At 47.5% G+C, this 14,024-nt stretch overlaps 2 protein-coding genes across 2 annotated transcripts; both read right to left on the bottom strand.

Annotated features, from left to right (window-relative positions):
- Positions 1–5,963: 5,963 nt before the first annotated feature.
- Positions 5,964–12,067, bottom strand: LOC308297190 (valine--tRNA ligase-like; the record flags this gene model as incomplete). The annotated part of the gene is made up of 2 exons (XM_080740606.1): positions 5,964–9,116; positions 11,399–12,067. The coding sequence occupies 2 exons, from the start codon at positions 12,065–12,067 to the stop codon at positions 5,964–5,966; spliced, it is 3,822 nt and encodes a 1,273-aa protein (XP_080596732.1).
- On the bottom strand, positions 9,127–11,392 carry LOC308296685 (valine--tRNA ligase-like; the record flags this gene model as incomplete). Its single annotated transcript, XM_080740013.1, has 2 exons — positions 9,127–9,159; positions 9,209–11,392. Coding segments are annotated over 2 exons (2,217 nt in total), but the record flags the coding sequence as incomplete, so codon positions are not given.
- Positions 12,068–14,024: the final 1,957 nt, after the last annotated feature.

Genomic DNA, 14,024 nt, shown 5'->3' with positions numbered 1-14,024 from the left:
TGCATATTCCATCCGGATTGGCTAAGATTGGCTTCCAAAGTTTGTAGGATTGAGCCGTTTTGAACAAAATGCCTCAAATCCCAAACGCAAAGTGCAATTATCATGAAATCGCGCACACACGTTCCCACTAGGCCGAGGAAGAAAAGCCACTTAATGTTTTTTAAATCAGCCTCATGGTGGCGCTATAACAGGCCGATTTGTGGTTTTACCTATAACTCCACCGATTCGTTTCAAACTTTGTAAGCGCACTCCCTAGAGGCTAAGGATAAACCTTTGCCCTGCATTTTTCACACCAGCCTTTTATAGCGCCACCTTTGGACCGACTTATGTAAAACACATTTTTGGATATTACTCCTTGAGATTTTATCCAAAAATCACGCAAATCGGTACACAGTATCTCTATAGTCATGTGATCAAGTCCGATCCGTCTGATATTTCATATTCCATCCTGATTGGCTAATATTAGCTTCCAAAGTTTGCAGGATTGCTCCGTTTTTGAACAAAATGCTTCAAATCATCAACGCAGCTTGCGATTACCGTGAAATTTGCCACACATATTCCCACTAGGTCAAGGAACAAAAGCTACCTTTTTCACATTGGCCTGTTATAGCGCCACCAGCAGGTAGCCTTTAGCAAAACAAATTTTTGGAACACAATGCTTCAAATCATGCATGCAGCGTCCGATTTCCATGAAAGATCTATGGTGAAGAACATATGCCACCCTTTTTACATTGGCCTATTATACAGTAGCACCACCAGGACACACAGCCTGGTGGAGACCTGTGCTCGGAAGAGCACTGCTTCTAGTTTATACTGTACTTTGTTGCAATCTGATGTTGCATGTCAAAATAGCCGATCTACAAGCTCACAGCGCATCTCAATGTGGTGCGTTGTATGTGAGTTCGCAGCTAGATCGCATATTCTTGGCACGCAACACTGAAAGCAACTACTTATAAATTAGACTGGAGAGGCCTGTGATCTATGTAACGACAGAACTCTGGTTTGCTGTCACAACATCCAGGTAGACCCATTACTTGTTTATGCCCCCTGCTCCTCCCTCCCATCTCCATCCAATCAGATCTCTGAAGCACTCCCTGCCAAGGAGAGGCACAGTCAAGGTGCAAGGAAATGGAGCTGGAGATTGTGATTATAGATAAAGACTTCCCCTTATGATCTAGTTGGCCCTGCAAGTGGGAAATTGCAAGGATGTTGGCAGAAAGTTTAGCACTGGAGACGGCTGCCTTCATTTATCCTCAAAGTGCCAATATATATAGCTATACAGCTCAATAACTGACAGCCAAAAAGCATTTATGCAGACGTGAAAGAATGCTTGTATAACTTTTGTTTCTGTAAGAATATTACGATTTTGATATCTTAGGACTTCAGTACGAAATGAAATGTGCTAATTTGATCCCATCAGCAATCTGGAGTTCCCCCTTTTTTTACGGCGGATTCATCCTTTTAGAATCAAGCTATTTATTTGTGTGCCACAGACACAGAGACAACAACTGCAAATTAATTAAAAGGATGGCTTGGCAGTGTTGAAACCAGTGTACTGATTTGGCATTTGGCTACGCAACTTCAATCCCACATAGTGGGATCCGTCTGATTAGGTTACAATCAATGTCCAGCATGTGAACCAACCACTTGAATTACCGGTACTTATGTTGATCAGGTAACCTAACACCGTGACACGCTCGCGTTAACGCTATGTTTTGCACAAGTTCAAGGTCAGCCACTGTGGGCAAAAGACATTTCAGAAGTATAGAGGCTGTCTGTGTAGATATAATCGATTGCATACCATATCTCATCTACATATGGCCGAGGCTAATGCGCCATTGGTGTGCTGCTCAGATACCATTAGCAAATGAGTATTGCTGCCTGGAGAGGACACTCATGTGACACTTGAGCCTTGTTCGCTGTTGGTCAGTTGATAGCTGTTCCCTGACTTGAAACAACTAGATCACAGTGATTACTGGTTGAGAGACCTTTCCGGAGATATACTGTTGCCAGGCCAGCTGGTGTGATTTCTGGGTTTTACTGGAGCTGTGGCACTTCTTCACTGCCACCTTTAGCTTCTGGATATTCAGTCTCTACAAAGTGTGTACACATGGCGGGTTTTATAACATCCCAGCTTGTTTACATATCATGCTCATGCTGGTGGTATTACTTCTCCACTGTAGTAGAAAGAGAGGAGGGAAAGAGAGAGTATTAGGATAAACCTAATGCAGTAGTAAGTTAAGAATAAGTCTATTGCCATTTTACACAATAATGGTAAAACTTTTGATTTGAGCTGTTTATGAAAACACTGATGCTCTTTATCCACCCCCTTTGCCTTGGGATTTATTTTTCTTCTTCGTTTTCGCTTGAATGCATTGCTATCATTTCTACAACCGCAGCCAGGAGTCGAATCACTCGAGTGTGCTTGGCATCCGGAAGAACATCACAGAAGGTCCAAACTCTAAGCCCCTCAAGTCCCGTAGTGTTGAATACATATTTGGCATGGCAGAAAAAAACACTGGCAGAGCTCCGATGTGTGTCTTCCAGTATTCCAGTCATTCCAGTCATTGTGCCAGGGTGGAGGTTTTTCATCTTATGCACACAGAACACCAGCTGTAGTTCAATGTAATAAGCACACAGTATTTGCGGTTCAAAGAAACACAGATGGTCTGGGTGATGTAAGGTGCATGTGCTTTAGTGTAAGGTAGTATATAGTCTGTCTAAGCTTTACCCATGAGTCACAATGTTGTTTGTGAGTCTAATGCATATTCCATTGAATAAACCCTATGCCCCTACTACATGTTCACAAAACTCTGAGATGCATGTTGCCTTTTTGCCAGACCCATGAAATGGGTAGGCCTACATAAGCAAATGTCGGTCTGTCCGGTTTTTCTCCATAGATGGTCATGATGATGACATGATGATGACATGAGGGAGGGATAGACCGACAGACAAAGCCTTCATGTCATCACAATGACATGAGGGAGGGACAGACCGACAGACAAAACAAAAGGCCAACTCAATGATGTCATTTATAGGCCCAGAGGGTTGGCAGAACCGGGGTCTGGCACAACCAGGTTGACCTGGTCTAGTTTCTTTGCACTTCCCTCAAGGCCATGACATTTTTGTGAGCAGCCAAAGGGCCTTGCCATAGTTTTTTCTTTTCTTCTTCATTAAACTATTCATCACATGGGCTCCATCAAAGATTAACCATAGCCTCACAGTTCATTATAAGATGCCCTGCTTTTTATTTCATGAAGTAATTCATCCATAATATATATGTATATTGCCTGTGAGACAGTGGAGAAACCAGCCTCAACGTTAAAAACCAGAGAGTAGATGAACTTGCTGCATTTGTTTTAATGCAGTTGGCATTTAAATGCTGGATTATGTGTTAACTTTTCAAGCAAGCCGCAGCCTAATTACTTTTACGTGGAGTTTCAAAGTAAGGATTTGATGTGATGCAAATACCTTAGAAAGGTATTATGACAAGAAAGGTATCATTAAATTCATTGGAAGTAAATTAGCTGCATTTTCGAGTTGGCGTTTAGCAGGCTCTTCCAGTTCACCAACACAGCTCTGCAGAGCTTAGGTGCTTTATTAGAAGTGGCAGGTTGAATGAAGATCATCAGGCTCCACTCTGATTGAATCCTATCTCATCATCCGTGTTGTCTCTGCCCGGCCACGGATCACTTCCTGAGTGAGTCAGCAGCCTCCGTGATTGGTTGCCTCCACTCATCCAGGGGGTGATGAGCAACTCAACCTATTTTGTCTGCCAAAATGCCTCCTAGGAATCCAAATGATGTCAGTTGATGCTCGGAATAAATCTCAGTACATTGACAAATGTCAAAGCGAAACTGGGGAATGTCCGGGGCATTGTGTGCAGTGAGGTAACAGAGAAGACTAGCGCTATCCCATGTCAGTTCAATGTGCAGTCATTACTTCTGGATGAACAATGACATGTTTGGCCAGGGAATATTGCCATGCCAAGGCTGTGGTTCTCTGCAGCAATCAATTTGTTGCATTTGGATGCCTTGTGTTCTTCTGCAAGGAAACAAGGAAGTGAGTACACGTACGTTGCACACACACACGCCGCACACACGTCTCTTGTGCACGTGCACAAGCGCGCGCGCACACACACACACACACACACAGACACACTCACACGACACAGGGACACACACACACACACACACACACAGCCTTGTCACTATGGTAGTTGGCAGAAGGATTTGTAATTGGAATAGGCTGCTCTCTGCATTGAAGTCCGATGCAGGAAAAACTGCTGAAAAGAACTCTGTACTCTGCGGGCTTAACGAGAAAGCACAGGAGATTAGAGTTAAAACACCACAATTAGTGTCTCTACTGAGGGCACATGTGTCTGCGAGTGTACCAGTAAATGGCACATTACTCTCTCTTCCATTCCATAATGAATGCCTTTACCGAGGATGACCTAATTCACACCGTGGGTGTGAATTAGGTCATCATTTAAATCACACTGCAGAAATAGACAAATAATGTTTGTAATTGTATAAATTAAATTTTTTCTATAGACAGACTTGTAGTTTCTTTCTGAGATTCATACTAGCATCTCTGTTGACATTCACCAATGGGGAGTTACTGTATTGAGCTGTCAGATAATAAAAGATAATTTGTGAGACAGACAGCATTGGTTTGACTTTAGACACATGTTAATGCGTTTTGTAAATGCACAATTCCAACTTGATGATTTGCAGTTCTGTGACCTGCATATCAATATAGTTTGTCAATAATGTCAGCTTAATTTCTCCACCTGCTGAATTACATTTTGTCACTGTCCGGCAGAAACCTCGTATCTACAAGTTTGAAATTATCTTGTTTTTTTGTAAGTAAAGCTCTGCTTCCTCATACAAGACTGACTAAACTAGTGAAAATAGCAGATTGGCTTTTTTCACTAGTTTAAACCATTTTTTAAATGATACACCAAACGAACTGTTTTGGACATACAAGGTTTCCACACGACAATGACGATTTGCAGATTGCAAAAGTATCTTGGGTCAGTATAGACCTTATTCACACACCACGGCCATCTTTGATCACATGACCACATCGGGTGGCAGCCTGCATTATAAACCATTGTAAATAATGGAGCGATGGTCCCAAAAACTCAAAATATGAGTTCTGTTCAACCAATTTCTTTTGACCAAATTGACAAATGGCCAGATGACAACATCAACATCCCCAAAAGCATTAAATAGAAGGGCTACAGTAACTGGATTGATTTACATCCATGGTAACAATATTCAAGGTAAGTTTGGTTGCAACCTTACTGTGTACAAAGACTTGCTATCTGTGCAGTGTTTGCTCCGCCATCATACTGACTATTTGTTGTTAGATTGTTTCTGATTAATATGCAAAAATTATGATACAGTTAAGTTAATATTATGGCAGAGCAAGAATCTGTGCAGACTAGTCTGCACAGATACTGTAGCAAGTCTTTGCATTGCAAAAGTAACATTGCAACCTAACAACCATGAATATTGTGGATTTACCCTTCTTTTGAATCCTTTTGGGGATGTTGATGTTGTCATCTGCCCATTTGTCAATTTGGTCAAAAGAAATTGGTTGAACAGAACTCATATTTTGGGACCATCGCTCCATTGTTGAAGTGAGCGGTGGTCATAACGTCTTCAGGCTAGGATTTGAGTCTAGGATGTACAGGCTATGCTACACACACACGTTTTACTATGGCAAAACACTGAGGGAAAAGGCTACAGACACACACCCAGCCACTCTATGGAGCGGTTTACCACCGCTCAAAAAAAAGAAAGAGAAAAATCCCCGCATAACCATATAACACAACACATATAGGAGCTTTTATTCACCAATTATTACATGTATTCAACAATTAAGAAAATGTAATAGACAGACAAACTGATGGGACACGACAAGGACTTTGGCTGAGGTTACATCATCCTTGATCTTTACATCAAGTTTGCTATGGCTTCCTTCACCTTTTCCAGTTCTACTTGTTTCTGTCGCATCTTCTCTGCATCCAGCTCCTGGACTTTGATGGGTACCTTCTCCTTATAATCACTCTTGGCCATCTTCTCTGTCAGCTTGTCCATTTGCTTCTCCAGGTCACCTTTCTTGGTGGTCAGTTTAGATACCTCCTTCTCCACGTCAATGAGACCCTTGAGCATGAGGTTGACAGTGCATCTGTCTGAAGCGATGGCCACGGCACAGCCCTTTGGGACGGCCTGGTCTCCTGTCAGGGGGATGACAGCCTGTGAGTAAGACAGGGTCTGGATCTGCAGACTGTACTTCTGCACCAGGGACACCGTCTCACCATCTATACACTGTAGATAACAGTCAGCTCGTGTCTTGGTCAGGTTGTAGTCTGCCCTGAGTGATCGAATGGTCCTGACCACCGTCATCACAAACTCCATGCGACGGTCCACCTCGTCACTCTGCCAGCAGAACTCGTCGGCGTCGGGGTAGGATGTGACAGAGATGCTAGGGGGGCTGTCTTGGGGTCGTCGCCGGGGTAACCTCTGGAAGAGCTCCTCAGAGACGAAGGGCATGATGGGAGCGAGGAGGCGTAGGCCCACCTCTAGGCAGGTGTAGAGGGTCTGTCTGCACACCAGGGCCTGCCTCTGGCAGGCACTGTCCTCTGCCTTGCTGAACACTGGCTTCACACACTCCAGGTAGACGTCACAGAGCTCGTACAGCCAAAAGTGGTGGATGGCTGTGGTGATGGCGGGGAAGTCGTAGGCCCGGAAACCTGCTCCGCACAGAGACACGGCGGCACACAGCCGGGAGAGGATCCACCTGTCTGTCACGCTCTCCTCTCCACATAGCTGGGCTTCTTCTGAAGGCACAAAGTTGTCCCCCAGTGTCTTCATGGCAAAGTTGACAACAGCGTTCCAGAGTTTGTTGCAGAAGTGACGGTAGCCCAGGATACGGTTGACATCCAAGTTGATGTCCCTGCCCTGGCTCGTGTAGGCACACAGAGCGAAGCGCAGGGCATCGCTGCCACACTCCGGAATTCCACTGGGGTAGTTGGACTTCTGACCCTGTTTGGCTTTCTCTATCTCTACTGGATCCAAGTTACTCTCTGTTAACTGGGCATAGAGACCCTCCAGGGAGATCCCAGTGATAACATCCAGAGGGTCGATGACGTTCCCTAGGGATTTGCTCATCTTCCTTCCATGGGCGTCCCTTACCACAGAGTGTAGATACACCTCTCTGAACGGCAGCTTGCCAGTGAGTTTGAGGCCCATCATGACCATGCGAGCCACCCAGAAGAACAGAATGTCGTGACCCGTCTCCAACAGGGTTCCTGGGTAGAAGACGTTCAGGTCCTGCGTGTCATTGGGCCACCCAAAGATGGAGAAAGGGAAAATCCCAGAGGAGAACCAGGTGTCCAACACATCTTCATCCTGTCTGAGGGAGATCTTGTCGGCAGATACATTGAAGCGTTTGGCTGCCTTCTCCCTGGCCTCCTCCTCTGTCCTCCCACTCACCCAGTAATGGCCGTCCATGTCCTCCCCTGGTTTCACAGACGGGTCACTGATGGTGACAAAGTAGGCAGGGATTCTGTGGCCCCACCACAGCTGGCGAGAGATACACCAGTCTCTGATGTTGTCCAGCCAGTTGAACCAGGTCTTATGGTAGTGGTCTGGGATGATCTTGAGGTGGCCCTCCCTGACGGCGTCCGCTGCTTGCTTGCCCATGTCGGTACAGTTGACATACCACTGTGGCTTCAGCAGGGGCTCCACGATGTCCTTAGAACGACTGCATACAGGTACAACCATGGGGTTGTCTTTGATCTCTTTGAACTGGCCCAGGCCCGTCAGAGCCTGCAGCACTGCCTTTCTGGCATCAAAACGCTTCATACCCAAGTACGGAGCAGGTACGTTGATGAGCTGCCCGTTCTCATCCAGGATGTTGATGAAGGCCAGGTTGTGTCTCACTCCCACATCGTAGTCGTTGTGGTCGTGGGCTGGAGTGATCTTCACAGCACCTGTTCCAAAGTTCATGTCCACAAAGTTGTCAAATACAATGGGCATCTTGCGGTCGCAGAAGGGGTGTTGTACCATCTTGCCCTTCAGGTGTTGGTACCTGGGGTCATCAGGATGGACAGCTACCGCAGAGTCTCCCAGCATGGTCTCAATACGGGTGGTGGCCACTACCACCTCCTTGTCAGATCCATCAATCTTGTAGGAGAAAGAGACCAGCACTCCAAATTCCACTTTATCCTTGTACCCAGGAACAGGCAGCAGAGTCCTGCCTGTCAACTCCCTCTTGTCCACCTCAATGTCAGAAATGGCAGAGTTGAGTGTGCAGGACCAGTTGACCAGCCTCTTGCTCCTGTAGATGACTCCCTCATCATGCATACGGATGAATGCCTCCTGGACAGCGTAGGAAAGTTTAGGGTCCATGGTGAAACAGGCTCTGTCCCAGTCCAGAGAGGAGCCCAGCTTCTTCAGCTGGTGATAGATACGGTCTCCCTTTTCATTCTTCCACTTCCAGACTTCTTGGATGAAGCCGTCTCTGCCCAGGTCATGGCGGGAAATGCTTCGCTCTCGCATCAGCTTTTTCTCGACCACCACCTGGGTGGCGATGCCAGCGTGGTCACAGCCAGGGTTCCACAGGGTGGTCTCCCCTCGCATCCTGTGCCATCTGGTCAAACAGTCCTGAATGGCGTTGGTGAGGGCATGACCCAGGTGGAGAGATCCGGTCACATTGGGCGGAGGGATACACATCATAAAGACACCTCGAGGGTTTGGCTCAGAAATATTCTTCCTCCCGTACTCGGGCTTGAAGAATCCCTGTTTTTCCCACCAGGAGTACCAGGCAGACTCCACATACTGCGGACTGTAATCCTCAGGAAGAGGGCTGACAACATCTTTCTTCTCTCCGGGTGGGGTAGGGATGTTGTATGTGATCACTCCCAGTTCCTTCTTCTCAGGCTTGGCCTTTTTCTCTGCCTGTGGCTGCTTCTTCTTTTCCTCCATCTCCTTCTGCTTCCGCTGGAACTTCTCCATCTTCTCGCTGTTCTTTGCTTCCTTTTTCAGTTGGGCTTCGGTCTTTGGTGGACCATTGACACGGCGGCACACAGCCGGGAGAGGATCCACCTGTCTGTCACGCTCTCCTCTCCACATAGCTGGGCTTCTTCTGAAGGCACAAAGTTGTCCCCCAGTGTCTTCATGGCAAAGTTGACAACAGCGTTCCAGAGTTTGTTGCAGAAGTGACGGTAGCCCAGGATACGGTTGACATCCAAGTTGATGTCCCTGCCCTGGCTCGTGTAGGCACACAGAGCGAAGCGCAGGGCATCGCTGCCACACTCCGGAATTCCACTGGGGTAGTTGGACTTCTGACCCTGTTTGGCTTTCTCTATCTCTACTGGATCCAAGTTACTCTCTGTTAACTGGGCATAGAGACCCTCCAGGGAGATCCCAGTGATAACATCCAGAGGGTCGATGACGTTCCCTAGGGATTTGCTCATCTTCCTTCCATGGGCGTCCCTTACCACAGAGTGTAGATACACCTCTCTGAACGGCAGCTTGCCAGTGAGTTTGAGGCCCATCATGACCATGCGAGCCACCCAGAAGAACAGAATGTCGTGACCCGTCTCCAACAGGGTTCCTGGGTAGAAGACGTTCAGGTCCTGCGTGTCATTGGGCCACCCAAAGATGGAGAAAGGGAAAATCCCAGAGGAGAACCAGGTGTCCAACACATCTTCATCCTGTCTGAGGGAGATCTTGTCGGCAGATACATTGAAGCGTTTGGCTGCCTTCTCCCTGGCCTCCTCCTCTGTCCTCCCACTCACCCAGTAATGGCCGTCCATGTCCTCCCCTGGTTTCACAGACGGGTCACTGATGGTGACAAAGTAGGCAGGGATTCTGTGGCCCCACCACAGCTGGCGAGAGATACACCAGTCTCTGATGTTGTCCAGCCAGTTGAACCAGGTCTTATGGTAGTGGTCTGGGATGATCTTGAGGTGGCCCTCCCTGACGGCGTCCGCTGCTTGCTTGCCCATGTCGGTACAGTTGACATACCACTGTGGCTTCAGCAGGGGCTCCACGATGTCCTTAGAACGACTGCATACAGGTACAACCATGGGGTTGTCTTTGATCTCTTTGAACTGGCCCAGGCCCGTCAGAGCCTGCAGCACTGCCTTTCTGGCATCAAAACGCTTCATACCCAAGTACGGAGCAGGTACGTTGATGAGCTGCCCGTTCTCATCCAGGATGTTGATGAAGGCCAGGTTGTGTCTCACTCCCACATCGTAGTCGTTGTGGTCGTGGGCTGGAGTGATCTTCACAGCACCTGTTCCAAAGTTCATGTCCACAAAGTTGTCAAATACAATGGGCATCTTGCGGTCGCAGAAGGGGTGTTGTACCATCTTGCCCTTCAGGTGTTGGTACCTGGGGTCATCAGGATGGACAGCTACCGCAGAGTCTCCCAGCATGGTCTCAATACGGGTGGTGGCCACTACCACCTCCTTGTCAGATCCATCAATCTTGTAGGAGAAAGAGACCAGCACTCCAAATTCCACTTTATCCTTGTACCCAGGAACAGGCAGCAGAGTCCTGCCTGTCAACTCCCTCTTGTCCACCTCAATGTCAGAAATGGCAGAGTTGAGTGTGCAGGACCAGTTGACCAGCCTCTTGCTCCTGTAGATGACTCCCTCATCATGCATACGGATGAATGCCTCCTGGACAGCGTAGGAAAGTTTAGGGTCCATGGTGAAACAGGCTCTGTCCCAGTCCAGAGAGGAGCCCAGCTTCTTCAGCTGGTGATAGATACGGTCTCCCTTTTCATTCTTCCACTTCCAGACTTCTTGGATGAAGCCGTCTCTGCCCAGGTCATGGCGGGAAATGCTTCGCTCTCGCATCAGCTTTTTCTCGACCACCACCTGGGTGGCGATGCCAGCGTGGTCACAGCCAGGGTTCCACAGGGTGGTCTCCCCTCGCATCCTGTGCCATCTGGTCAAACAGTCCTGAATGGCGTTGGTGAGGGCATGACCCAGGTGGAGAGATCCGGTCACATTGGGCGGAGGGATACACATCATAAAGACACCTCGAGGGTTTGGCTCAGAAATATTCTTCCTCCCGTACTCGGGCTTGAAGAATCCCTGTTTTTCCCACCAGGAGTACCAGGCAGACTCCACATACTGCGGACTGTAATCCTCAGGAAGAGGGCTGACAACATCTTTCTTCTCTCCGGGTGGGGTAGGGATGTTGTATGTGATCACTCCCAGTTCCTTCTTCTCAGGCTTGGCCTTTTTCTCTGCCTGTGGCTGCTTCTTCTTTTCCTCCATCTCCTTCTGCTTCCGCTGGAACTTCTCCATCTTCTCGCTGTTCTTTGCTTCCTTTTTCAGTTGGGCTTCGGTCTTTGGTGGACCATTGACAGTAGAATCAGTGGAATCAGCAGCAGCAGTATTGCTCGTGGGTTTAATTGTCACCATCTTCTCACACAGACTAATCTTTGCCAAGACCTTGACAAACTGAGGCTGGTTGATGCAGGTCAGGAACCACCGGGTGACGTTACAGAGGACCTTTCTGTCTGGAGGCTCCAAAGCATATTTGAAGGGCAGGAGGACTGCCATGGCTACAGCCATGTCAGCCAGGGTGATGCCCTCTCCCACCAGGAAGGTTCTGGGTTCCAGGGCCTGGTCTAGAACCTTCAGAACACGCATCATCTCCGCCCGAGAGGTCTGCTGGAGCTTCTTATCCATTCCAATCTTCCCCATCAGTGGAAACACCACAGCGCAGCACACTGGCGTGAGTTCATTGTCCGCAAAGCTGAGCCACTGCGACACCTGGCTCTGCTGCTTGTTGTCCAGCCCAGCTCTTTTCCCCCGAGAGGCCAGGTACCAAGCCACAGCACTGGAGCTGCACAAGACAGAGCCCCCTTCCCCTGTGCCCAGCGCCAGGGCAGGTCTGGAGTGGGCATTTAGGGAAGCTGGGGGGTCTTCTGTGACAATGTGGGGACGCAGGGAGCTGCAGAACTCTGCACTTATAAGAGCTAGAAGACTCCTGAAGTCATCAGGATGCAGAGACACATAGAGAGACTCCATCCCTTTGAATGAACTTGATAACCACTGTGAGAAGCTGAGTTTTGTCACTGGGCAGGTGATCACTATCACTATGAGAAATCACTGGGGTTGAGAGGCCCTATTGATGTCACTGATTATGTCAAAGCCGATTTGTGCAGGTGTGTAGCCTAATATGACCTAATATAAACAAACATGGAAGCTATCACAGCATCCATATTTGTTTATACTAGAAGCTGGGCCGCCCTTCGGGCGGCCCAGCGTCTAGTCGGCGACCTGGCCAACTCGGGAACGATGTAAATAGGGAATTAATGCCCCGCCCTTTAATGCAAACCCCATTATACCTGTTGTCATAGGACCCGTTTTGACCATCTGTTTGCCTGTGTCCATTTATGCCCATATATGGAGATATCTGTATCTATCTGTCGGCGTCCATTTTATGTCCATATATGGAGATCACTGCAGATATAGTTCTGCGTCCATTTTATGCCCATATATGCCCATATATGGAGATATCTGTCTATTTGCGTCCATTTTATGCCCATATATGGAGATCTCTGTATCTGTCTGTCTGTGTCCCTTTATGCCCGTATATGGAGATCTTTGTGATTCTGCGTACATTTTATGCCCATATATGCCATATATGGAGATATCTGTTTATCTGCGTCCATTTTATGCCCATATATGAGATCTCTGTTGCTTTTTGTTTGTTTCTTCTTTAAGCAGAATACGCAGCCTGCTTAAATCTGCATCATTCAAGTCATCCTCCCAGTCCCACGCTTTGTTGCTTGTCTTATGTTTGTCTTTGTTTCTTTTATTTTCTTTTTCTTTTTTGGAGCAGACCCCATGAATGCCCCACCCTTTAATGCAAACCCCAATATACCTGTTGTCATAGGTCCCGTTTTGACCATCTGTTTGCCTTTGTCCCCTTATGCCCATATATGGAGATCTCTGCACACACAGTACCGGTTGCTGAAAACTCTGATGTCAGACGCACGTGCCGGTGGGAAGAACGGTTCTCGAGATACGCGGATTACATACATAATACATACACATTCACAGAGATTTTTTGTTGACTCGTGGCGTACGTGATGTCAGAGCCTTTTATGAAGTGATGTCACAATGAGTCAGCGCTTGCGCCGATTTCCTCCGGAACAGCCTGATGTCAACAATCAGCTCCGCATAAGGAGATTCCGAAAGTTTCGCGCCGGTTTCGGAAAACCGCGAGTCGGGTCGGGTCGAGGCCCGGCACTGCACTCCGCGCGGCGGCGGGGAACGCGCGTGCCGAATCTGAAGCCGGTGGGACGAACGGTTCTCGAGATACGCGGATTACAAACAAACAAACAAACAGACAGAGATTTGTCGCATTTATAGATAGATTAGGTCACCATGATCGTTACAAGTCCCTGATGTTATGGCTACCATTGTTACTCTAACAACTACCTATTAGATCATAGCAACCACTGTTTTACCATAGCCGTCTTTTGTTCCCTTCTAGCAACCCCTGTTTTACCATAGCAACCAATGTTACCTTAGCAACGCCCAGTTTAACCATATCAACCACCAGTTTACCCTAGCAACCACCTGTTTTACCCTAGTTACTGCAAACACCTGATGATCAATGAACCATGACACTGCTGTCTGAGTCACTCCTCCAGCCTCCAGGATACACCCACATTTGAGTGAGCGTGAACAAAAACGCACACCAAAGCCAGAGTGAGAATTTCAGGTAAAATGGGAAATAAAATAAATTGTCTGACTGAACTGTAGTTTACAATGGAAAGGACTAAAGGAATGACTTCCATGTGCCACCAAGTGGTCACAAAGGCAACTGTTAACTATGTTATTGTACAGCTGAAAAAAAAACATGGCACTCAGTTTGCACCTATATTCTACAGTCAATGGTTTGCACTAAAGTACCACAATGGAAACAAGCTATTAAGCTTTTTGCCTTAATGAAATTAACTAATAAAAAGCACGC

Source organism: Nannobrachium achirus (genome assembly GCF_963921795.1).
Source record: "Nannobrachium achirus genome assembly, chromosome: 13".
NCBI lineage: Eukaryota > Metazoa > Chordata > Actinopteri > Myctophiformes > Myctophidae > Nannobrachium > Nannobrachium achirus.
The sequence above is the reverse complement of the archived record's forward strand: the minus strand, read 5'-3'. Positions and strand labels throughout refer to the sequence as shown.